Source organism: Cricetulus griseus, chromosome 2 (genome assembly GCF_003668045.3).
Source record: "Cricetulus griseus strain 17A/GY chromosome 2, alternate assembly CriGri-PICRH-1.0, whole genome shotgun sequence".
NCBI lineage: Eukaryota > Metazoa > Chordata > Mammalia > Rodentia > Cricetidae > Cricetulus > Cricetulus griseus.
Window position 1 is genome coordinate 398617784 of NC_048595.1, and position 23632 is coordinate 398641415.

General features: G+C 53.2%; 1 protein-coding gene across 4 annotated transcripts; it reads right to left on the bottom strand.

The window, feature by feature from the left end:
• Nucleotides 1–1203: 1203 nt before the first annotated feature.
• On the bottom strand, nt 1204–23167 carry Rarg (retinoic acid receptor gamma). 4 transcript variants are annotated; one of them, XM_027396679.2, is made up of 10 exons: nt 22917–23167; nt 22130–22187; nt 18274–18599; nt 7335–7483; nt 6256–6397; nt 5461–5621; nt 5130–5306; nt 4681–4885; nt 4118–4276; nt 1204–2484 (listed from the first exon to the last, which is right to left on the bottom strand). In XM_027396679.2, exons 3-10 carry the CDS (start codon nt 18455–18457, stop codon nt 2285–2287), a joined length of 1377 nt encoding a protein of 458 aa, XP_027252480.1. In that variant the 5' UTR covers nt 18458–18599; nt 22130–22187; nt 22917–23167; the 3' UTR covers nt 1204–2284. The 4 variants fall into 4 exon arrangements, with proteins under 4 accessions (XP_027252480.1, XP_027252481.1, XP_027252479.1 ...); XM_027396680.2 differs by lacking the exon at nt 22130–22187; XM_027396678.2 differs by lacking the exons at nt 18274–18599; nt 22130–22187; nt 22917–23167 and adding an exon at nt 11621–11933.
• Between the last annotated feature and the right edge of the window lie 465 nt (nt 23168–23632).

The following is a 23632-nucleotide window of genomic DNA, read 5'->3' on the forward strand; positions in this document are numbered from 1 at the left end:
AGGCAGGATAAAGCCTGTAGGGAGAATGGGTTGTGTAAGTACAAACCAGTTTTCCTGGACCACAGTTGGCCACTGAGAGTACTGAAAGGAACCTGATGAAGATTCCCAACAAGAAACAGCATTCCTGGTAGACAAGCACTAGTGCCTGTCAATCAGCTTCCCTGTCAGTCACAGAAAGTACTATCACAATAGATGCTCCTGAAAGTGAAGCCTCTGGAAGAGACAACAGGACTGGAGGGGCTCCTGGGTGGGCCTTAGCCGGCTCCAGGCTGCAGGACAGCCAGACCTTCTGCCCTTCCCCCTCAACCAGTGGTTACCATGACAATGCCCTCTTTTCCTCAGGCCCTGTGGTTTCCTCTAAATCTTCTTTCACTTTCTTCTTCTGCTTTTCCCCTCCTCTCTGGCCTCCCCGGTCCACACCCACCTCCTTCCCATATGCTCAGGTCATTGATGAAGAGATCCAAGACCAAGGTAAGCAAAACCCTGTCCCAAGGAAGAGCTGGGGGCTGGGGGTGGGGGGAGTCACAGAGAGCAAGGGGTGTGGTCGAGGGTGGGTGGGGTAGAGTTAAGGCCTGCAGAAGGTAGAGAACATTAGGTGACAAAGTGACTGGAAAGCTGTGGAAGGAGCAGGGATTGCAGAGTGAAGAGAAGCCTCAAATGAGTGGGTCATAAGGAGATAGTGAGAACACAGAAGATGAAAGAGTCCCCTAAGAGCTAGTTCAATAAATACTGAGCCAGGAGTGGTGGCACAGACCTGTAATCGCAAAATTCAGGAGGCTGAGGTAGGAGGATTATTAGTTGGAGGGCAGTTTGACATACAGTGAGACCCTCTCTCAAATAAACAAATCCTAAAAACACTATAGTTTAGATGTGGGGCTGCAGTTCTCTTCCAGGCCTAGGGACAATGTGCAAAACATGAAATTTCAGGCAATCCCTGCCCAGAGCAGAGCAAATACACACTTAGGCATCATGAGCCCATTAGGATCCCACTGAAGTTAAGAACTCCCTGGTGGCTGGGGGAGGCCCCTGAAGCTCCCAGTCCCCCTTTGCTGCTGTCACTGGACATACTTGGTTATTTTCTTTGCTCCCCTAAGAAAACTGTGAAGTCCATTAGCAGCTCCCCACCCCACCCAGCTCCTTCTCCAGGTCAGCAGGTCACTTCCCTGACTTAGTGACTTGGTCTAGAGGGAGCCACATCCCGTGTGTGAGTTTCCATCACTTTATTTTGCAAAAATAGAAAACTCAGCAATATGCGATACAGCGGAGTGGGCGAGGAGATGTAAACAGAGGGGAGGGGACAGCACCCTGACCCCCCAGAGAAAAGGGGGAGCCTGCAGGAATCTTATTTGGCAGCTAAATACAAACAGGGGGCAGATGGGGGGAAGAAGGGAGGGGGTCACAGAGGCCCTGGGCTCCCCCTCCCAAGACCCCTGGAGGAAGGGGTCATTCCAGGGTGTAAACAAAAGCTAATAAATAAATAGAGGCTTCCTCTGGGTCACGGTGGATCAGCTAAGCAGCATCTCCCCTCCGCGGGCCAAGCTGCTCTGGGGGGTCAAGGGTAGAAGGCACTAGGAGAGGGATCCCTGGCCCCTCTGTAGTGTAGGAGGGTCCCTGCCTCGTGGCTGAGATGGGGGCAGGAGGCCAAGGCACAAGACAGGGCTAAGGGAGGGGTTTGTAAAATGGAGGGCCCAGGATGTGTGCTGTACCTCAGCAGAGAGGTACAGAAAGGGCTTACACTTCTCCCTTCACCCTCAGTCCCCACCCCAGAAATGCAGGGTCCAGCCTGCCTCTATACCTGGCAGGAAGATGGGGCACAGGGACAGTGTGCATGGCAGGTTCATCACACAGCGTTAGGCACCCAGGGTAGGGCACAAGGGTGGGCTCAGCCCTCCTTGAGGGCCCCCCTTTTGGTCTCTAGTGTTCCTGTTTGCTCTCAGAAGCCCAAGCACCTGGCAGAGGATGGGGCTGTAGGAAGGCAGGGTTTCTTCCTGCCTGGGGAGCCTGTGGCCTGAATCGGACAGGCAGTGCTGAGATTTTAGAGTCCAGACCCAGGTTCACCCCTCCTCCGGTTCTTCTGGTAGGTGCAGAGCAGTCCTCCAGGACTGTAGAGGGAGCCAGTTAGAACAGGACAGGGATGGACACAGGCACCCCTAGAAACTTTGGCAAAACAATGAGCTCATGGGAAAGGTGGGGAATGGGCAGGGCAGGTCCTCCCCCCAGTCACTGGTGGTGTCTGGGGAATGGTCAGTCTGCTGCCTGGAGCCCAGCCCCACAGTGGGGTAGGTCAGGGGCCCTGGTCAGGTTGGGGACTTTGGCCCGTTTTGCCCTGGCCCCCTGGAGCTTCATCCTCACTGGAAGCCTTGGGGTGGGGGCCAGGCTTCGAGGAGTCGTCCTCAAACATTTCAGGGTTCTCCAGCATCTCTCGGATCAGAGGGGGCATCGGGCCTGGAATCTCCATCTTCAGGGTAATGGCCCTTTCTGCTCCTACGAAGAGAGGCAAAGAAGCTTGGAAGGACAGAAGCACATGGGTAGAAACCCTGCCCCAAACTTCCCTGTGATTCACAAGTGCTCCTGGGCCACACCCTGGTTCCTAGGGGTCCTCTCCCTGCCTAGAGCTCCTACCTGAGCATTACCCAGCCTGGTGTCTATTTGTCTCATGACTTCAGGGTTTCTCTTTTTCTTTGATCCTTCTTTAGAGACAGGATCTTACTATGTAGCCCTAGCTATCTTGGAACTCTGTCAGCTAACCTCAAACCTACAGCCGTCCTTGGAGTAGGCAGTCAATGCCAAAGCATGCAGCTTCCATCTTGCTATATTGCTCTGGCTGGCCTTGAACTTGAAGCAATCTTCTTGCCCTTGCCTCCTGTGTGCTGAAATCACAGGCATGTACCGAAAGTTTTCAGATGTCTTTTTTTTTTTTTTTTTTTTTTTTTCCTTTTGGTTTTCTGAGATAGGGTTTCTCTGTGTAGACCTGGCTGTCATAGAACTTACTCTGTAGGTCAGGGTGGCCTTTAACTCACAGAGCTCCACCTGCCTCTCCTCCAGAAGGCTGGCTGGGGTTAAACCTGTGCTACCACTGCCCAGCATCTTTTCAAACCTGCACTGTGGGTTTGTGAGATGGCAGATGGCTCAGTGGATAATATACAAGCACAAGCCCAACAACCTGAATTTGCTCCAAGAACCAACTCTACAGAGTTGTCTTTTGACCTCCACACACATACTATGGCACACAGAAAAATAATAAGTAAAATTTTTTAGGGCCAGTAAGATAGCTCATTGATCATTGGTCATCAGGCCTGGCAACCCAAAGACCTACAATGTGGAAGGAGAACTGACTATTGTGAGTTACCCTCTGACCTCTACATCATGTAATGACAGGAACGCCCCACCATATACAATCAATAAATAAATGAATAAATGTAAAAAAAATTTTGAAGACCACACTGCATGCAACTTTGAGCCCCATGACACAGTACAGCAACCATGCTCCAATGTCCAGAGCTTTCTGGCTGTTCCAAGGCTAGTTCTTAATAACTTATAACAGATAATGTTCATCAAATACTAATGTTATAGGCACACTTTTGAGCAGCACTGCCCAAGGGAACTCTCTGTAATAATGGAAATGTCCAGGCTAGCTTTGAACCCATGAGCTCAAAGTAATCCTCCTGCCTCACCCTCTCTAATGCTGAAATGGTAGGCATGAACCACCACCAATCATGCATGGCTCTATGCCAGGCTCTCAATTCCCATCTCTAAGTACACTGTGTTGTGAGTTCATTTAGTTCCTACAATAAGCTTTTGAGGTAGGATTAAGTTTAGCCCAACCAATTTCCAAAGGTGGGCTAGGGTATCACTATGCATACAGTATTTGCCTAGTACATACAGGGCTTGGGGTTCCACCCCCAGCAACACACACACACACACACACACACACACACACACCAGCAACCAAACCAAAACCAGAAAAGAATTTGTTCAAAATCTCCCCAGGAAGATATAGTCAAGCTAGGACTCCATGGAGGTCTGGGTTCTCAGTCCCTCTCTTCCTGACCACCTGTGTGACTGACCACCTGTAGGAGACCTACAGATCTGGGAAGGGGGCTGACTCATAACTAACCCTTGGTGCTGATGCCCCGGAGGTCGGTGATTTTCATTAGCATCCTTGGAAACATGTAGGGTTGGCTGGGTCTCCGTCGCCGGGCGTAAAGCCTCAGGGCTTCCAGCAAGGGCTCCTGCAGTTTATCCACTTTCTCAGGTTCCTCCAGGTCCATGCGGTCTATACAAGTACAATGGGATGAGATGAGGAAGGACACACTGTCTCATCTGACACTCCATTGTTGTTCCTGAGCCCTCCAGGTTATCTCCCCTGATGTGAGGCCTGCCCTTACCTATAACCACTCAGCAAGGAGCTTGCTCTAGTCTAACACTCCTATCAGATTCCCATCTCAGCACTGTGGCCAGGGTTTCTGAGTTCCCTGGACTCTGCCGTCTTCTTTTGGCCTTAGCTTGGTTAGCCAGCAAGGCTATACATGATCTGAGAAGTCTGTGGGATGGGGTCAGTGTTGACAATCCCAAGGGAAGAAAGAGACCCTCATACTTTCCCACCTGGTCAGAGAACCAGTGAGGATGGGATGTGGTGGAAAAGGGAATCCATGCAGACACCAGGGGGCGCCCCCGCACCTCCACAGATGAGGCAGATGGCACTGAGCAGTCCTGTCTCCGTGTCATCCATCTCCAGGGGCAGGAGCTGCCCAGCAAAGGCAAAGACCAGGTCTGTAAGGGGCCCAAAGCCAGCATTGTGCATCTGGGTACGGTTCAGGGTCAGCCCATCCGAGAATGTCATGGTGTCTTGCTCTGGGGTATACCTTGTACAGATTCGCAGCATCTGGAAGTTGGGGGTGAGGACAACAGTTAGTGCTGCCCCTGAGGAAAAGTTCCTAAGTAAGTTTGGTTCCCAGTAAGTAAATCCTGAACCTGAGGAGTAAGGCAGAAGGGTGGAACTCTGAGATTGGAAAGGGAAGGTTAGGTAAACCAGGAGACAAAGGCTAAGACAAAAAGAGCTTTGATAGAGAAGCATGGTGATGGCAGAAAAGGATCAAACTGGTCCAGAACTCATAGGCCTAACTCACTAGGATGTCCAGGCAGGCAGCCTTGAGCAGAGTGATCTGGTCAGCAATGCTGAGTCCTGTAAAACCAGGCAACCGTTTAGCAAACTCCACGATCTTGATAATGCATTTAGTGGCCAGCTCACTGAACTTGTCCCACAGCCCCAGATCCAGCTGTACACGGTGATCTGCACTGGAGTTCTGCAGGGAATAAAGATGAGTTTGAATGTGAAGGCTCCCCTTGGGAGCTCTCCCCACTACAGACAGATGAGCACAGCTCTGCCCATTCCTAAGGCACACAGCGCCCTCACCCTGCCCGCTCCTCCTCAGCACCCAGCCTGTGCCGGCTCCTCACCGTGGTGTACTTGCCCAGCTGGCAGAGTGAGGGAAACGTCTCCTGGTGGGCTTTGCTGACCTTGGTGATGAGCTCTTCTAACTGCGGACTCAGTTCATAGCTATCAGGTGGGCCCTCTTCCTTTACCTCTTTTTTCTTCTTGTTTCGGTCATTCCTTACAGCTTGGGGTTGGAGGCAAAGGGAAGGGTCAGGACCCTCACAGTCTCCTTTTAGATGTCCTCTCTCACCCTAGTTTAATGTGCTCAGTTCTCAGTAAGAATATATATTTCTTCTCTGGAACCCTAATTAGTGCCTTTATTTCCCTATCTCCTAACATAAGCTCCTATTTCCAGGCTGGTTTGCCCCTGCCCCACCCAGGGCCTGTAGCCATGCTCCCTCCCCAGGCCAATTTGGCTCCATCCTGCCCTTCCGGTTGCCCTGCAGGAGCTGGGGGTTGGGGGGGGCAGGATATGCAGGCAGGATATCCACTTATAGCCTTGGCAGCACAATGGTGGGGGGGGGGATGGAAAGGAGGGGCCAGCCTGGAGCCATCTCAGGATCTGTCCTGTGAAAGAACAGAGGAGGGGAGGGACCAGACCAAGCCTCCTGCCCTACCATACAGAAGGAGAAAAACTCTAGTGCCCAGGTTACAGAAGAATGGTCAAGAAAGGGGAGAATGGTAAAGGGCTGTGGCCTACAGGGAGCCAATCTAATAGGACAAGAAAGCAGCTACATGCAGGCTAGGTCTGACAGTCAGGGAAACTGGAAGGCAATGGGGAAGGACCACAGACTAGGACAGGATGGAAGAGAACCTACCTTCTTTGGACATGCCCACTTCAAAACACTTTTGTAGCCGGCAGTACTGGCAGCGATTCCTGGTTACTTTGTTGATGATACAATTTTTGTCACGGTGACATGTATACACCATGTTTTTCTGGATGCTGCGTCTGAAGAAGCCCTGAATTTGGGATCAGGAGGAGTATCACTGAAACAGGATGCTGGGCTGGAAAACCAATATTTCTTACAATACAGGTGGCCCCAGGCCTGACCCAATCTGTTTTTTTGTTTGTTTTGATTTTTCGAGACAGGGTTTCTCTGTGTAGCTTTGTAGACCAGGCTGGCCTTGAACTCACAGAGATTCATCTGCCTGCCTCTGCCTCTGAGTGCTGTTTTGTTTGTTGTTTGTTTATGGCAAGAGGAGTGCTGGAGAATGACTGAACACAGGGCCTTCTGCATGCCAGAAAGCATTCTACCGCTGAGCTGTGTCCTCAGCACCTCACCCAATCTGTCAATCATCCATGCACAGAGCAGTCCCTCATCCCACACAGACAAAACTCATGTGAACACAGCACCTGGGACACCCATCTTTAAAATATCTCTTCATTATATTTATTTATTTTGTGTGCGTTGGGGGTGGAGGGTGCATGTGCAACCACAGGGTGCAAGTAGAATTCAGAGTAGTTATTTGTTTTCCTTCTACTATGTGGGTCCCGGGCTTGGCACCAAATACCTTTTCCTACTAACCCATCTAAAGGGAAGGGTGCCCCCTCCAGGATATTGTTTTTGCTAAGAGGGTCTCTCTCTCTCTCTCTCTCTCTCTCTCTCTCTCTCTCTCTCTCTCTCTCTTTGTTTTGTTTTTCGAGACAGAGTTTCTCTGTGGCTTTGGAGGCTGTCCTGGAACTAGCTCTTATGGACCAGGCTGATCTTGAACTCACAGAGATCCACCTGCCTCTGCCTCCAGAGTGCTAGGATTAAAGGCTTCTGCCATCAACGACGACGGGCCAAGAGGGTCTCTTTTATGTGTTGCTGAGGTTTCATGTATGCTAAGCAAGCATTCTGCCTACCGGTCTACATTCCCCACCTTGTGTCCCCATCCTCCCCACCATATTACACACCTTGCAGCCTTCACATGAGCTGACCCCATAATGGTAGCCGGAGGACTTGTCATTGCATACAAAGCATGGCTTATAGACCCGAGGAGGTGGTGGGGGTGATGGAGAGCTGGGCACCATTTCCTCTGAGCTAGTGCTCTGTGTCTCCACCGCTGGGGGAGAAAACCAGTATGAGAAGGTCAGCTGAAGCAATCTCATCTAATGACCATCCTCTCTTCCTTTGGACCTGCTGGTGGCAGCTGTTGTCACCACTGTTCATAAGCCCTTAGCAGGTACTTACCCCCACCCCCCCACACACAGAAAGCTCAGACAGCCACTGTCATTGCAGCTTGCTGGGATTCCAGGCCTCTACCACCACCACCACCCCGACCCCACCCCAGCCCCCACCTGGCCAACTCTTCTATATCAATGCTCATTTCTCCAAATTCCAGACCAAGGCCAACCTAGAAGTTAATGTCTCTGCTTCTGTTTCCCCAATCATAAAGTTGGAGAGATGGCCCACTGGTTAAGAGCACTGACCCTAGAGGGACCCAGTATTCAATTCCCAGTATCTATGTGGTGGCTCACAACCATTTGTAACACCAGTTCCAGGGGATCCAGTTCCCTCTTCTAGCCTCTGTGGGCACCAGGCACATACACAGTACACAAAAACATACAGGCAAAACACCCATACCAAAAAATAAAATAAAAAAAAGGTACAGAGTGGAAGGGTTAGGGCTCGCTCCCTGGCACTCTGGTAACCCTGAGTTCCACCATCCTCAGCCTCTGGGAGCAATTGGGGCGTGGGCAGCAGATATGGAGGTCAATGGGGCAGTTACAGGCCACCTACAGCTGGCACCTGGATGAATGACTTAATTCATTTAATTCACTCCCAAGACCTCAGATCAGAAGGGAAGCATAACTGGTAGCGTGAGCAGCTCAGTTTCACACCGCCAGCTGACAGCAGAGACAAGGCTCTCAGGTCCTCTGACCAGAGCTAAGTGCCCTTTAGTGAAAGAAGAGAGAGACAGGTATTTGCTCAGATCCTTAGGTCTAGAAGCAGTGTAGGGTGAGCAGAGAGTCAGGTGACCTAGGGTAAACAGAGGTGAGGGGGAAGGGAGCTATCTCAGACCCTTTCTAGCCAGGCTTCACTCCTGGATTGCCTTCAGAAAATAGCAACTATAGTTTGTAAGGAGTCTTAGCCTAGGCCCAGAGTAGGGGAAGCCCACACTTTCTAGAGGTAGCTGCTAGGGACATGCCTTAGGCTGTGTGAGTGTGGGGCTCATCCTCAGAGGCTCAGGACATTTGAAAATTATTCTGCCTGAGGGACCTGTTGCCCACATTTGGAAGGCCCAAGTGACTGAAAGAAATCCTGAAGACCCTCAGTGAACTTTGAACCCACCTCCTGTAACACATCCTTCCTCTGACCCTCTGTAGCCCACCTGGTCGCAAGTCCATCTGACCCAAAGCAATAAGAGGGAGGCCCAAAAGCTGGGGTTCCAGACCAGTTCCACCCACCTTACAAAGAGGGAAGCCCTCCCCAACCACCCCACCCCCACCTACTAATTAGCATAAGAATCCTGCTGGAGTTAGATTCCCCCTGAAAGCAGTGGGGGCAGAAGGGTGCTGGGAGTTTATTCAAGACTGGGGGTGGGGCTGCCTGTGTATAGGTGCCGAGAGGCGTGGGAAGGACTGGAATGCCTTTTAGGTCCTTGCTCTTTCAGCCCATCCCGGGGTCCCCAGGGCATGTGCCTTGCCCATAGGCCTGTGCGTGGGGTGGTACTCTCTCCTGCACTGACACCCTCCTTACCCACAGAGCACTACCCCATTTCCTCATTTCCTCTCTTGCGCAAGGCCTGGGTGCGGTCAGACTGGCATGGGGTAGCACCAGCCAATTATAAGATAGAAGGCCCCAGAGAGCCTGCCCTTGGGCAGTTTTTCCCATCTTAGTGGCACTGTCACCCATTCTCGACAACCCTCTGGCACATCCCCACCTAAAGTGCAATCCAATGGCTCTGAGGTCACTGTGGGTGGAGGGAGCTAAAATGCTAACAGGGTCTTCTGGGACGCAGGGTGATCGCTGAGACCTCTACAGTGGGATGCTGTCCCTGGACTAAGAAGGGGCCCCTGCTGAGGAGGAGGGGGTGGGCTCTGGGGTTTTCTCCTTTTAAAGCCCAAATTGCTGAAATTGAGGAAATTCCTGGCCAGGCTGAGCGGAGCTTCAAACAAACTCGTTATAACCGGCTGTAAACGCTCCCAGCTGCGAGGCCCAGAGCTGAGCTGCCCAGACTCACAACCTAGTATATAGTATACATCTCCTTGAAGACACACACTTTTGTAGGCCAGCATCACACAGACACAAAAGCAGGCAGACTGACTGTGTGCTCCTTAGCTGGAGCCAGAACTCTACACAGAGGATCTCAGACATTAAACCACACTCACTCCATGTAGGTGGATCACACCCAAAACCCAACAGTGGGCTTCACATTTACAAGCCAACAACTCTACCCCCGTACAAACCACAGTGGGACAGCACTGAACACCAAGACACCAAAGTCCCCATCTAAGTGTCACAAACACACCATCCAGCTCTACTCTAAATCACTTTCCCTCTCTCAGAGTGTGGCGGGAGGCCTGCTGTTGGTTTTGTGTGCTCACGAGGACCCTACTGGCCAAACTTACTGGCTCAAACTAAAATGCAAAAACATTGAGCTACCAAGCCCAAACGGCCTCTAAAGGTCTACTGATCCCTGCCCAGGACCACTGTGGCCAACCCCCACCCCAAGACATCTCTACCTCCACCGCCAACCAACGTGCCTAATCCCCCATTATCCTGGGCATGACAAGTTTAAGAATTCACAGAAATTCGGTGCAATGTATTAGTACCATGTTTTCTCACCCTTTAAATAGCGCACTTCAATTCTTATCCCACCCAACCCCAATACTGTCTCCTGTGTTACCTCCCTTTCCCACTCTCCCAGTTGTTAAATCTGAGCAGCTCTGCCCTGTAACAAAAAAAAAAAACAAAAAACAAACAAAAAAAACAACTGAACTTGTAAACAGCGCTGCCGAGTGCCAAGGAGCGAGGCGCGTTGGCGGGGGCTCAGTGACCCGGCGTACACACTCCCCCAGCGCCAGCCACCCCGCCCGCTGCCCACCCATTCCCAGAGTGCCCCCGAGCCTATGTCTGCAGTCATCCGTACCCGGGCTACGAGTGCAGTGCCAACCCCCAGTAAATCTGGGCGCGCGCGCGGGGGGGGGTGTTCCAGGCTCCTATCCCAGCCGCTTCTCACAGCCCACCCCCGCCAGGCATTGTGGCCCAGGCTTCAAAGCCACTTCTCATCTGGACTTTATTTTTACTGCCTTTCAGTCCCCAGCTTTTTATTACCGCTCTGGAAAGGGGTTCCAGGGCCCCATGCCTGGCATCTCCCATTACAGAAAAGGGAAAGATGGATATTTGGGGGCCTTATGATTGTTCTTTCCTACGGGCTGTCACTTCCAGACCACCCCCCACTCCGTACACTTGGCTTTAAACTTTTCGCTTCCTGCTGAAGTTGTGTGTTGGAGCCACAGAAAAAAAGTCATCTGTCAAGACAACCAAATACAAGCTTCCAGTTTTTTGTTTGTTGTTTGTTTTCATGAGGATAAATGCAGAATCCATCTTTCTCCCTCTTCTATGCACCACCCCTTGCACCCCACAAGCAGAGCACACAGGATATTCTCTAGAACACAGCACTTTCCAAAACCGCCCCCGCAGCCACGCAAGGCACACGCCCTCCCGACCTCACGCCACAAACACCCCCACACTGGGCCACGCACATTTGCCAACCCAGGCGGAGGGTGACAGTGGGTAGAGGGACCCCCTACTCCACACCCACATCTCTTAGGCAAAGATCTGCACAAGTCAGAGATTCACAGGCTTTGCGATTTTTTTTTTTTTTAATGCTCCCAACTTCCCGCATGGACTTTACATACGCCACCCACTGTCCTGGGTGCTATATCCCTCCCAGACTAAGGACTTGAAAACACGCTAGCAAAATACATCGGCCTCTCCTATCTCCAGGAACTCGGGAGTGGCATCAACCAAAGCACTAACTAATACCCACCATAAAAACCATACACAACTCCAAACACTACAGCACTCACGCAAAGGAGACGGACTCAGGCCCTCACGTTTAAAGGGCCAGTACCTCACATAGAAAGGATCAGAATACCCCCGCTTGCACCCCAGTCCCAAACTTCACATACGGAAATAGCAAGCACCCGCTTCTGGTGCACCCAATACCCTACCCCCGAACTCGAATACCTACATTGTAGACTGGCAGGTTGCGCCCAGGCAAAAGACTCAAGTCCGGCGAAACAAGAGCTGCCAGTGGCTCTGCGTAGCAAGCCGGCCCCGGGCCCCGCGGCCCCATACAGCCGTCGCGGACCCGGGGCAAAGGATTCCATGCAGTCGTACATCGCGACCCGGCTTGGAGAGAAACTGGGTGCTAGAATACCAAGGACCCGCAGCCCATTCCCCCTCCTCCCCCCGCAGCGCCCTGCTCCTGGAGGGGGGAGGGGGAGGGCTAGCATAGGGCGCTGAGATGCATGGGGGGTAAGGGGTGGGCGGGGAAGAGGGGGATCCCCAGCAAGGGAAAGGACTGGGCGGGGCACGAAGGCGAAGCAGCAGCTTCTGCCTCGGTCTGGCTCACTTAGGGTGCCTGGGCAGCTAGCACTGTGGAGACCTTTTGTAAAAGCAGAGCCTGAAGGGATGGGGGTGGGGCTTGGAGAGGGAAGGGGGCCGGGCACCAAGATGAGCAGAGCTGGGAGTGGAGCACAAACACATTCGCATACGTCTACTCGCTGCGCGGCGCACGCGTTTGCTTAGACATACATCTGTGCATGCATGTATCTTGGCAGGGAACACAAATTTGCAAACGTGCAACAGTGCACAAGCATATCTGCACCCACATAAATTCATAGGTGCCCAAATTTGTGTAAATACACCTGGCTCAGGAAAACGCTTGCAATCATGTTCTCTCCACAGACCGGGAGGTTTTGCACGCATTTGCACTTAAGGCGCGTGTCCAGGTTGGAACTGGGGGAAGGAATGGAGGAACCAAATGCACGCATTTCCTCTCACAGAGTGTCCCCCCACACACACACTATTTCTTCGGCATACAAGTCAACACAAGCAAGGGTGTTAAGGATGGCTGTGTAGAAGGGAACCTTGAAATGCCTCGCGCACCGCTGGTCTCCAGAGTCGGAGGACCTGCATTACCTCCACCCCCCTCATTCCCGGGCCCGACTCCTCCTTCGCCCTTCGTGCGCGCGCCTGCGCGCGCGCGCGTTTCGGACCAGAACACTGCATTCCTGCGGCTCAGCGCGCGCTACCGCCTCCTTCCTTCCCGTTCTTCCCACCCCCGGTCCAAGGGCCAGAGCGCGCTCCCGCGGTGAACTCTCCGGGAACCCCCCTCGGGGCGGGTGGCCGGGCGCGCTCACCTCCTCCTGACCCGGCCCCGCCCCACCCCGCCCAGGCCGTCGCCAGCTCCGCAGCGGAGTCCCCCCCCCCGCCCCCTCCAGCGCAGCGGAGAGTCTACCCCTCCTAGCTCCGGCTATCCTTCCTCCGCGAGGGCTGGGCCGCCTCCCTCAAAGTCCCCGAAGCTCTATCCCGCGACTGACACTCCCAAAGTGCCTCGATTGCCTCCCTCATGCCCTCTCCCAGAACCCGACTTCACTTTTGCAGCACGAAACTACCCGCTAACTACGGTACCAAACTGCGACTCAGACCAAAATGCTCCCCCGCCCATGACAATTGCCCCTACCCCGAGTTTCCACTGCACTAAGGGCCCCCCCCTTCGCAGTAACTGCCCTGCTGGTCACTCATCGCTCCAGGTCACTTGTACCCCCACCATAGGAAATAGCTGCCCCTCCTCCCTCAGTGCCACCTTGAGTGCCCCCCTGGGCGCCCTCGCCCGGAGGAGAGGGTGAGGACTAGCCACGTCACAAGTTTGCCCTTGCCAGGCCGCCTGGAATCGGGGACCCTGGCCCTGGGACAGCGCCAGTGGCGGCGACTCCCGGAAACCGCCCCCTCCCCCGCGCCCCGCCCGCCGGCCGCCCGACCGCTCGGCGGGCCGGCCCAGCCGGCTCTGTCAGCGCCGCTCACACGGGGAGCGCCCGGGAGCGGGAGTGGCGCCCGGCCCGACCCCTTCCCCCGCCCGGCGGCTGTGGCTGAGCCAGGGCGGGGCGCACTTTTCTAAGAATCTGCTGTACCGAGTCGGGGTCGCACTGGGGTGCTGAGAGAGTGGGGCGCCTGCTGGAAGAATAAAAAGCAGGAAGGGGTGCCAGAGTAGGCAAAGAAGGCGGGAGCGGGGGAGGGGAACGGGTGGCTACCAGGGACTCACGGGGGCAGGGCTGGAGAGGAGGGCCTAAAATGCGGATGGCGATGGTGGGCTGTGGTGGACAGGCAAACTGGGAGCTTGCAGCAAGGATGAAGTGAAAGACAAGATCTTTCCAACCTAAGTGTGAACTTTCCCCTCATGACCCAACCCTAACACTCCGTTTCTGAATCCAACCGTACCCCTCCCCAAAAAAAGAGGAATAAATGCCTAAATTGGAATAGGACCAGCAGGAAAAAAAAAAAAAGTAAAAAAGAAGAGAAAGAAGAGTACCCCCCAAAAAAAACAAGGAGAAAAAGGCCTTGACTAGTCAACTCCGGGCTTGTAAGTTCCCCTTCCCCCTCCGAAATCTGAAAGGTCCCAATTAAGTCAGGCCTGCCTGGTTGGTAATTAGAACCAGAAGTGGCCAGGCCACAGGGAGGGGGTTGGGAGGAGGGCACAAGAGTGGGGGGAGGGCTCCAGGAAGCCATGAGGTCTCAAAAGCCCCCCTTTCTCTTCACCAGATGCACCCCACTCCTCATCACCCCATTTCTGTGTGCTCCGAAAGCACCACTGGGGAAGGGGGCCTCAGGACCAGGCATTAGGGTGTTGGTTCGGCACATCCCATCAACCCCAGCCCCTATTCAAGATACAGTACAACCTTGGGTTAAAACAAAATGGGGGGATCTAGTGCCCCTCTTTTCCCCAAAGCACCCCCCCCCCCGCCCTTATTGCAGCAATTAGACCCATTAGCCTTCTAGCATTTCATGGGAACCAGATGTTTCCCCGCCAGTCTTGGTGGGGGCATGAAGGGGGGCTGGTGCCTGACTCACCCCCTTCCCTATGATCCCCACCACCAGGGTGCACCCCCCTCCCAGCTAGATCCTCGAAAAGCTATGGTCCCAGGGGCAAAGAATGTGCCCCTCCCCCACTAAGAAGGCACTCAAGCTTCCAGCCTAGTCACCCCTCAGAGCTCTACCAGTCCCAGGCAAAGATTGGGTTTGGCCAGGACTAGGTTTGGGGAGCAGGACAGCTAAATTCTCTCTCTCCCCATCTTGCCACCTCTAGATGAAGTTTGAAGATCACTGGCTTGGCACTCTTCTTGCTTAGTAACTCCTTTTCTTCCATAACCTTACTCTAAAATCTGAAGGGGTATTTCAAATTGAAGTAGGCCCCGCCCCAGAAGGCAAGTCCTAAAGGACAGGTCCCACCTGAAGAGCACTAGGAGGGGGGTCTTCTGAAGAGAAGGAGGGAGTAACAGAGGGAGGTGTGAAAGAAAGGGAGAGGCCCAAAGCAAGGACGCGAGGAGCTCTTGGCAAGATGGGGGCTGGGAGAGGGTAGGGGGCCCGAAGAGGGGGGGTGCCGCCTGGGCCCCAGCAGCGGCGGCAAGCTCGGCTCCCCCCGCCGGAGAGGTTTCCTGTTGCAATCAAAGCCCCGTTTGTGTCGGCCTGGAGCTGGAGTTGGAGCCGGAGGAGGAGAGACTGGGAGGGGAGGGGAAAGAGGCAGCCACTGGAGTTTTTTTTTTTTTTTCCCTGGAGGAGACCTAGCTGCTGCCTGCTTGCCACCTTCAACTGCCACGACTTGCTTTCCTTGCTTTTTTCTCCCAGTGCCTGGGCCCCTTCTGGATCTGCACCTGTATAGCTGCCCCTCTGGCTTAGGTCTGGGCATCTCCAGCTTAAATAGGATCTCTTTTCTCCTTGTGCCAGCCTGCCTTCAACGTCTCCAAGCATGGAGACTTAGCATGGTGGCGTTTGGGCTCCCTGCTCCACAGACACGGGTCCCTCCGCCATGGCAGCTATTACCACCACAATATTTGGAGCACAAACTTTGCCAGGTCTTCAAGACCACACTATCCCTTCCCTGCCTGTACACTCCATGCCTGCAGGTATGCATGCATGTGTACACACAGGTGCGCATGCCCATACACTCCCCTCTGTTTTCCATGCACACAGGTCTATGCTTGTCTAGCTCAGCAGCACATGCTCCCCTCACCTCCCCCCTCCTCCACCACAGGGTTCTAAGATGCCTGCCTCACCCACTGAGGCCCCAGGAGAGCCCTAAGAGATAGAGCAGGACTTCTCAACAAGGGTATCCCCAAGGTGCCAGGGGCTGACTCTTCAATAAGATCCAAAAACCAGTTCCCAAGGAGAAGCTCCAAGCCCCTTCTTAAAACGTCCTTATTCTACATGAGAGAGAGGGTTGTATGAGAAAATGTAATGAGAGACAGAGACTCAAGGTGAGTGTAGGTGTGGCATCAAATTGATGACTGTAAACCACCCCTCCCATGTATGATAGATCAACACAGCCAAAAGGGGACAGCAGATCAAAGAAAATGAGGTGGCACCCTCTCGTCCTCTGGCCAGTCACTCTCCCACCAAGGGAGGTTCCCTAAACTCCAGGATTCCTGCCTCATTTCTGCAGTACCACTAGGAGCTGGATGCCCCACCCCAAGCACACTGTCTGGACCTAGGCCTTCCCCTCCTCCCCACCTCACCTGCTACCTCCCTGCCTGGGCCTGTCCCTCTATGCTAGCTTGCCTCACCCTCTACAACTGCCTTTCCTGGTGCAGGCTCTTCTCTGGAATTTCTCCTTGCAGTTCCCATCCTTCAGGGCAGCCTTAGAGGATGGAGCTCAGCCTGGCACTTTCTCCTTCCTCGACCTCACTTTGAACCCTGACCTCCATCTCCTTGTATCCAGAATACAAGGGCATAGGGAGAATGTCACTAGGTACTGGCCATGTCTCTGGGCATTTTTCCTACTACCACTGTCTTTCTCTTGTTTCTTTTTCACTCCGGCTCCTTTAGTTACCTGCCACAGACCCTGGGAAGATCAAATCCCAAGAGGTCAAATTGCATGATTCTCTGCAAGAAATACATTCACGGGAGATGAGGCTTATTCCCATTGCCTGGTTCAGGACAGATTCATGGGATGACATTGAGGAAGAGGAGAATCTAGCAGAAGTTTTTTTTTTTTTTTTTTTTTTTTTTTAAAAAAAGAGTTTTGTGCTCTTTCACGCACTCTGCATGCCACATGGTAACCTCTGTTGAACTACAGCCATGCCACAGGCAGTCCCTACCAAACACCAGAGCCCAATTAAATACCTCCTGACTCTTCACACTGACTGTTTGTTGCATACACTGGAATTCTATGTATGAGCAGTCTTGGCAATGCTGCGCACATACAAAGTGCACATGGTCTGGGACACATACACACACACTTCCAGATAAGTACACTCTTTCCAGTGGAGCTGCCAGCCCAGGGTTGTCACCCCTATGTAAGTCCTCCAACTATAACCCCTGAATCAGGCAAAGCCCCCCCCCAACTTTTACTAAGCGACAGAGCTATATCTTTTTTGTTGTTTTTTGAGACAGAGTTTCTCTGTGTAGCCCCGCTGTCCTGGAACACATTCTGTATACCAGGATGGTCTCAAACTCAGAGATCCATACTTCTACATCCCAAGTGCTGGAATTAAAGGTGTAAGCCACCATGGTAAGCTAAAGAATGTCTCTTTATCTTTTTGTCTTTTTCTATCTCTGTTTCTTCCCTCCAGGTAAAGCTTTCACTTCACCTCTTCATATTCCGTCACCTTGTACACAGATCCCTATGCCAGAAAGTAGAGGCCAAGGCACCCTATCCCAGCCCACCTCCCACCTGTCATGGCCTGATCAGGAGGGACAATCACCAAGTTGGTAAAGAGGGGTCCCAGATAGAGAAAGGAGGCTCAGGCCTTGCTTGATATCAGCATTTAAAGGCTTAATGCAAAGAGGGCAGGCCTGGGGACAAGTAGGGATCTGCACAGTATGTGGGCACTATTCCAGACCTGGAGGGAGGGGAGAAGTCCAGAACAATGTGGCTGAAGAGGAGGATGCTTCTGAAGCACCTTTGCATGGTTCTAGATTGTTCTGTGGACCAAGAGCCACCCCTTTGTCACCAGGCTATCTCTGTCCTCCTCAGAACCTTTAAGAACTTTCCCAGAGCCGGGCTTGGTGGCGCACGCCTTTAATCCCAGCACTCAGGAGGCAGAGGCAGGCGGATCTCTGTGAGTTCGAAGCCAGCCTGGTCTACAGAGCCAGTTCTGGGACAGGCTCCAAAGCTACACAGAGAAACCTTGCCTCAAAAAAACAAAAACAAACAAACAGAAAAATGTTCCCAGCCCCACACATCTTTAGGCACCTAGCACTAAGTTCCCCTCCTATTTGCAGCCTCAGAACAGCCATCTCTCCTCTCCATCACAGAGCTAGCTGACCAACTTCTCAGGTTCTAGTCCACTGTCTGTCTCCCCCCCACCTCCCAACTGCATGCAGCCTTTAAGGACACCAGACTCACCCTCAAGAGTCTACACAAACGTGTTCCCTTCTGCTAGTGGAGTGACCCAGGAGTCAGTTTTAGATCCACAAGCAGTTTTATGGCCCAGTTCTTTAAGATCATATTTGAGTAGAACTCTCACTACAGGTACTACCCTCAAAACACATCTAACACCACTTCCCCTCTCCCATAGGCACCGCCATTCTATTAGACCAAAGTCCCATTCCCTGCGCACCATTACAACAAGGATGTCCATTTTCCGTATCACCCCCTCATTCTCCAAGACCCCTGAGACTCACACAGAGAGGCCATCTCCTTGGGGAGGTCAGGCTGGCCCAGGCCTCGGAAGCTAGGACTCAGCATTTCAAATGGTGGTGACCCTCTGAGTGCCCCTGGGAAGGCGAAGGGGAAGCCTGCTCCTGGGTAACCAGATCCAGGCCCCAGGGCACCAGCCGGAAAGAGTCGCTCCTTATTGGTGGCCATGGCAGCTGCAGTATGGGAATCCCTTGGAATCTGCAGTGGGCGAGGGTGGTCTTCAGCTGCAGCCCCCGCCCATGCCCACTGACCTGGCCTGGGAGGCTCCGTGCCCACCCTGGCTGGCCTGCCCACTGGGTCTCCAAGGGTCCTGAAAAAAATAAAAATAAAAAGGAAAGATAAGACAACACTCACTGTGAGGCCCAAGGCCACAAGCATCCCTCAGTTGGTCTTTTTTTTTTTTTTTTTTTTTTTTTTTTCTTTCAAGACAGGGTTTCTCTATGTAGCTTTGGAGCCTATCCTGGCACTCACTCTGGAGACCAGGCTGGCCTCGAACTCACAGAGATCCACCTGCCTCTGCCTCCCTAGTGCTGGGATTAAAGGCATGCACTACCAATAGCCGGCTCAGTTGGTCTTTGTTACCCTGGCATGGATACTTGCAGTGTCTCAGAATAGGCAGATCCTAAAAAATTCTTCAGTTTACTTTCAGGGAAGGATAAACTGAGTGTAAGCAATGATCTGAGGACATCTGGTGGGGAGGTTCCCAGACTAAAGCATCAGAGCTAGACATCTGATTTAATCCTCAGATTTGTCCTGTGAAGGGGAAATTATGACCTCCATTTTATAGATGAGGGAACTAAGATTTAGTGACTGGTTTAAGGTTATATGGTTTAAAGGGTGGACCCAAGATCTTATTTATTTATTTATTTTGGTTTTTCAAGACAGGGTTTCTCGAAGGGCGGTGGTAGCGCATGCCTTTAATCCCAACACTCGGGAAGCAGAGGCAGGCGGAACTCTGTGAGTTCGAGGCCAGCCTGGTCTACAGGGCGAGTTCCAGGACAGCTAGGGCTACACAGAGGAACCCTATCTCTAGACACCAAAGAAAGTTAAATAAATAAATAGGTAAACAAAAAGTAAATAAGTAAAGATAAATTAATTTAAATGCTAGCACCTCAGCAACAGTAAGCCACGGTCTGTGTTGTAATCCCTGAGTCCTTTATGGTTTTGCAGAGTAAAGTGTAATGGCCACATGCAAATGCCCTGAACTGATGTCCCTACTTACTGGCTGTGGGACTTGGGAGGAGTTATTTCATCTCCCTGTGCCTCACTTTCTTCATCTACCATTTGATAATAGTAGGGCCCACCTGTTGGTAAGTTTGTTTCAAGGATTCAATAACTCATCATGGGCACATCATATTAAATGCTATGTCAATATTTTATACTTTGTACTTCCTGCATGCCTCTTTTAATTATCATTTCCTTTCTGTCTTCCTCCTTACTCCTTCTGTTTCCCCTCCTGACTCTTTCTCTGTCACCAACCATCTCAGTCAGCCTACACTCACTCCCTATGCCCTCTGCTGTTCTCCAAATCAGGGATGCTGGTGGAACTCTACCATGACATAAGTGTGATACCAGAAAGTTTCTTCCTTGCCCTCAGTTCACAGTGCTGCTCCTCTTTCTCTAGGCCCCTAGAAAACTCTCCCTACATTCTTTCCTAAGGCAAATGTAGCTTCTCCCCATCCCTGAAATATTTAACCTGAACCCAGGAAAGAAGAAAGAAAGCCTGAGAGAAAGGAAAAGGAAATCCCAGGATTGGCCTGTGGTTCCCACCGTAATGCTGTGGCTAAGGGAAAGGAGCTCCTCAGGGTCTCCAAAACCATCTACTGTGTAAATTCATGGGCTGGGAGAGTAGCTCCACTAACCAGAAACGATGGGATGAAGAAGGGCAGAGGACCACAGCAAGGGCATCCCACAGGTAGGCCACAGGCATCTCTATATCTCTCCCCATTAGTAACTGTTTCTAAGATCAACATCTCTGACTGCTTCTGTGTACCTCTAGTTTTTCCTCCCTCTCTCTTTCTCTCATCTCTCTCAATCTCCAAACTCCTCAGAATAAATTATCATTGTTACAAGAACTCAAAATCCAACGTCATCACCCTTCACTCAGATCCCATGTGTAAAGGAGCCCCTTTTTCCTCACTAGGTATCGCCCATAGGCCCAGGACCCTGCTACTCTTTACCCCTGTGTCCCCCAGAGTCCTAAAGCATTAACTCTGAGCCTCCATCCTTCCCCTTTTCCTTCCCTAGTCCATGAGGTCCTCATCCCAAGCTAAACCCTGATGGAACCTGGAGTCCAGGGCCCCTAAGGCCCCTGGGCCACAGCTCAACAGGCTGGGCTACATTCCAGGTGGATTAACCCCTCCAATGCCAAGAGTGATGAACCCAAGAGAACCCCTAACCCAATTTTCCCCCCAGATTCTGCATAGACTAGGAGTAGGTTCTCCACTCCAGTCATTCTTGTCTTGGCATCTTACCTACAGATGAGAAATAGACCTCTAGGGTAAGGCAGGGCTTCAGCAGGAGGCACAAGGGAGGCATGCTCAGTGCCCCTACCCCCACCCCAGGATACTGTGAGTTAAGCAAAGAACAAGCCAACTCTCCCTGGCTCTGGCCTTCCTCCTCAACTACCTGGGAGGGGAGACTTGGGGGTAAAGAGGAAGGTAGGCAGTAAAGATTCCTCTCTCCTAAGTCTGGTCTCTTTGGGATGGGGGGTGGGGTGCATGCTTCAGTCCCAGGTAGGAAGAGAGCAAGAAACTGAAGACAGCACTGAGTGAAAGGAAATCCTAAAAGAGGGCCTTAACTGGGTTCTTCAGGGGTCCTGCAGAAGACACAGAACACTTCCCTCTTCCCAGGGTGCCACCTCAGATGGTGCGGCCCAGAAGGCGGGGCAACTGACTTGGGGAAAGGGTTCTGACAAAGCTGCCTGTCTTAGAGATGAGGTGGAGTTGAAGGGCGGGCATGGATGAAGGGGGCTGCCGGATGGAGGGGGGCGTCTCCCTGCTGCCATGCCTGCTCCAGGGCCTTGAACAAAGCTGCTCTTGTCGGCTGCCCTCCACCCGCTGCCCCCCTCCCCTCTGTATAAACACGACCACCTTTTTCCATGACCCCATCTCCAGAATGGGCGGAGAACCCAGGCATCCTCTGCTCTAGTTTGAGTCCCCTGCCCGCTCTCCAGGAGGCAGCAGTGGGCCTGGCTTCCCTGGCTCCCTGCCATTCTTGGGGGAGTCTAGACCCTTGATTCCCCACCTCTCATCCTCAGGTGCCCTCCCTCTAACACACTAGCCTCAGGGAGGGGCAATACCCAGGAGGCAGGCAGGCAATGCCAGTGGAATGTGTGTGGGCATCAGAGGGCACGGGCAGGGTGGGGCAGGGGGGAACTGGAGGTGCCAGTTAGGTGGCTTTGTGAGCCAGAGGTGGGGGTGTGCTGGGGTTGCAGGGGGCGTGTCCTTGTTGCCTACCAGCTCTAAGCCACTGAGTGTGTGTGTGTGTGTGTGTGTGTGAGAGAGAGAGAGAGAGAGAGAGAGAGAGAGAGAGAGAGAGAGAGAGAGTGTGTGTGTGTGTGTGTTTGGGATACCCAAGCTTTGGGCACCCTGGACACACACACTCCCCTTAACCCCCTCCAAGTCTTCCTTACTGGCAATGACTGTGTTCCTCAACCTCAACTCAGTATCTGAAGAATTGACCATAAGGGAGGGAGCCTCCTCAGCCTTTGAGGGGTAGGATTCCAACTGCCCAAGGCTGGAGCCCTACAAGAGGGTGTTATCTGAGCATTCTGTCCTGGAGTCCCCTCCTCAGACATCCCTGCTCCCCTCTCCCAATGACCACCAAGCATATCCTTACCCTCTGGCCTCTGCAGAGACTCCCTCCTACATACTGGGCCAGGCTGAGGTGAGAGGACCTAGTGGCAACAAGAGAAGCTGTCAATGGCACTCCATGACTAGGACTCCTGAACCTGCCCCAGTGTTCTAACTCTCCTTTTGTTCCATTGGGGCTTCCCCTCTTAGAATGCTCCAAAAGAACCACCCCGCTCCTTCATTGGCTTACTTGTATAGCTGGGGATAGGTCTGAGGGAACCCTGACCCTGCCATCCAAACTCCACAGGCCACTTTTCTCACCACTTCTTCCTCCCAGCTCCTGACCCAGATAGCCAGGACCACTGGCTAGACCCTTACATGGTCCCTCTGCAGAGATGTGCCATTCCACTGGCAAAAGGGTACTTGGACCATCAGATCCGCCCTTCAGTACCCCCCCACCCCCGCCCCGGAGGGTTGGAAAAATGCCATCCTTTCTCACCGGAGGGAACCCTGTCTTCTCTGACATTACGAGTACAGGATAGGTTCGCTTTCCCAAGACTTTCCCAAATGCCCCCCCCCATCAAAAATCATGGGCAGATAACAAGGCTCATTCTCACCCTAAAATCTTCCCTTCCCAGGTCATTACTGACCCCAAGTTGGGGCAGAAAGCCCCTTCGCAAGCCGGACTAACAGCCTGGCCACCCCCGGAGAAAAAGGACCCCCGAGGCTCCCGACGCTCCCCCCCCCTCACTTCAGCGGAGGACCCTGGCGTCCGCGGCGTCCACGGCCGGAGGGCGGGCAGGAGGGCGAGCCGGCTTCCCCGCCTGACTCACCTGGAGGGGAGGGCGGGGGAAGGAAGGCCGCGGAACCCCGAGGTCCCGGCGTCAGGCAGTCTCAGGGATGGAGCGCCGAGGTGTTTAGGAGTCGCGGTAATGGGGGGCTCCAGGGGGGCACGGCTCTAGGCTGGGACAATCCCGGGGCCTCTCGGAGCCCGCCCGCCCACGTGACCGCCCCAAAATATCCGACACATTTTCTCCCAAACCGCACACTGACTCCGCAGGCGGGGACACGGAAAATATTTTCTTTCTTTTTCTCCCTCCCTACCCCCCCACCTCCCTCCCTGCCCGGCTCCCTCCTCCCCCTCCCGCCCTCGCTCCTCCCTCCCCTGCCGCCTGCCCCTGCCCGGCTCCCTCCTTGGTGCCCTGGGGCTGGGGGGGTGTGGATGGGGGGGAATGGGCGGGGCGGCCCAGGACGCCTGGGTCTCTGCCCCTCCCATTTGCTGGGCTTCCGTGGCTTCATCCCCGGGAGGCCCGGCAGAACTGGCAGAGGTCAGTGTCCTGGGCTCCGTGATGCCAACCCTTTCTCTCTGGCGCTTTCCCCTTTGCTGCCATTTGGGGAGACTGAGTTGTTTCTGGCCGCTGTCCTCTGCCAGGCCGGTCTCTGGTACCTCCCAGGGTAGGCAGTGGGGGACGTGGACACTGTCAGGATGTAGTGATGGAGCAGGAGTATGTCAGAGAAGGCACTGTCTCCTTTTCTTAGTTAGCCTCCA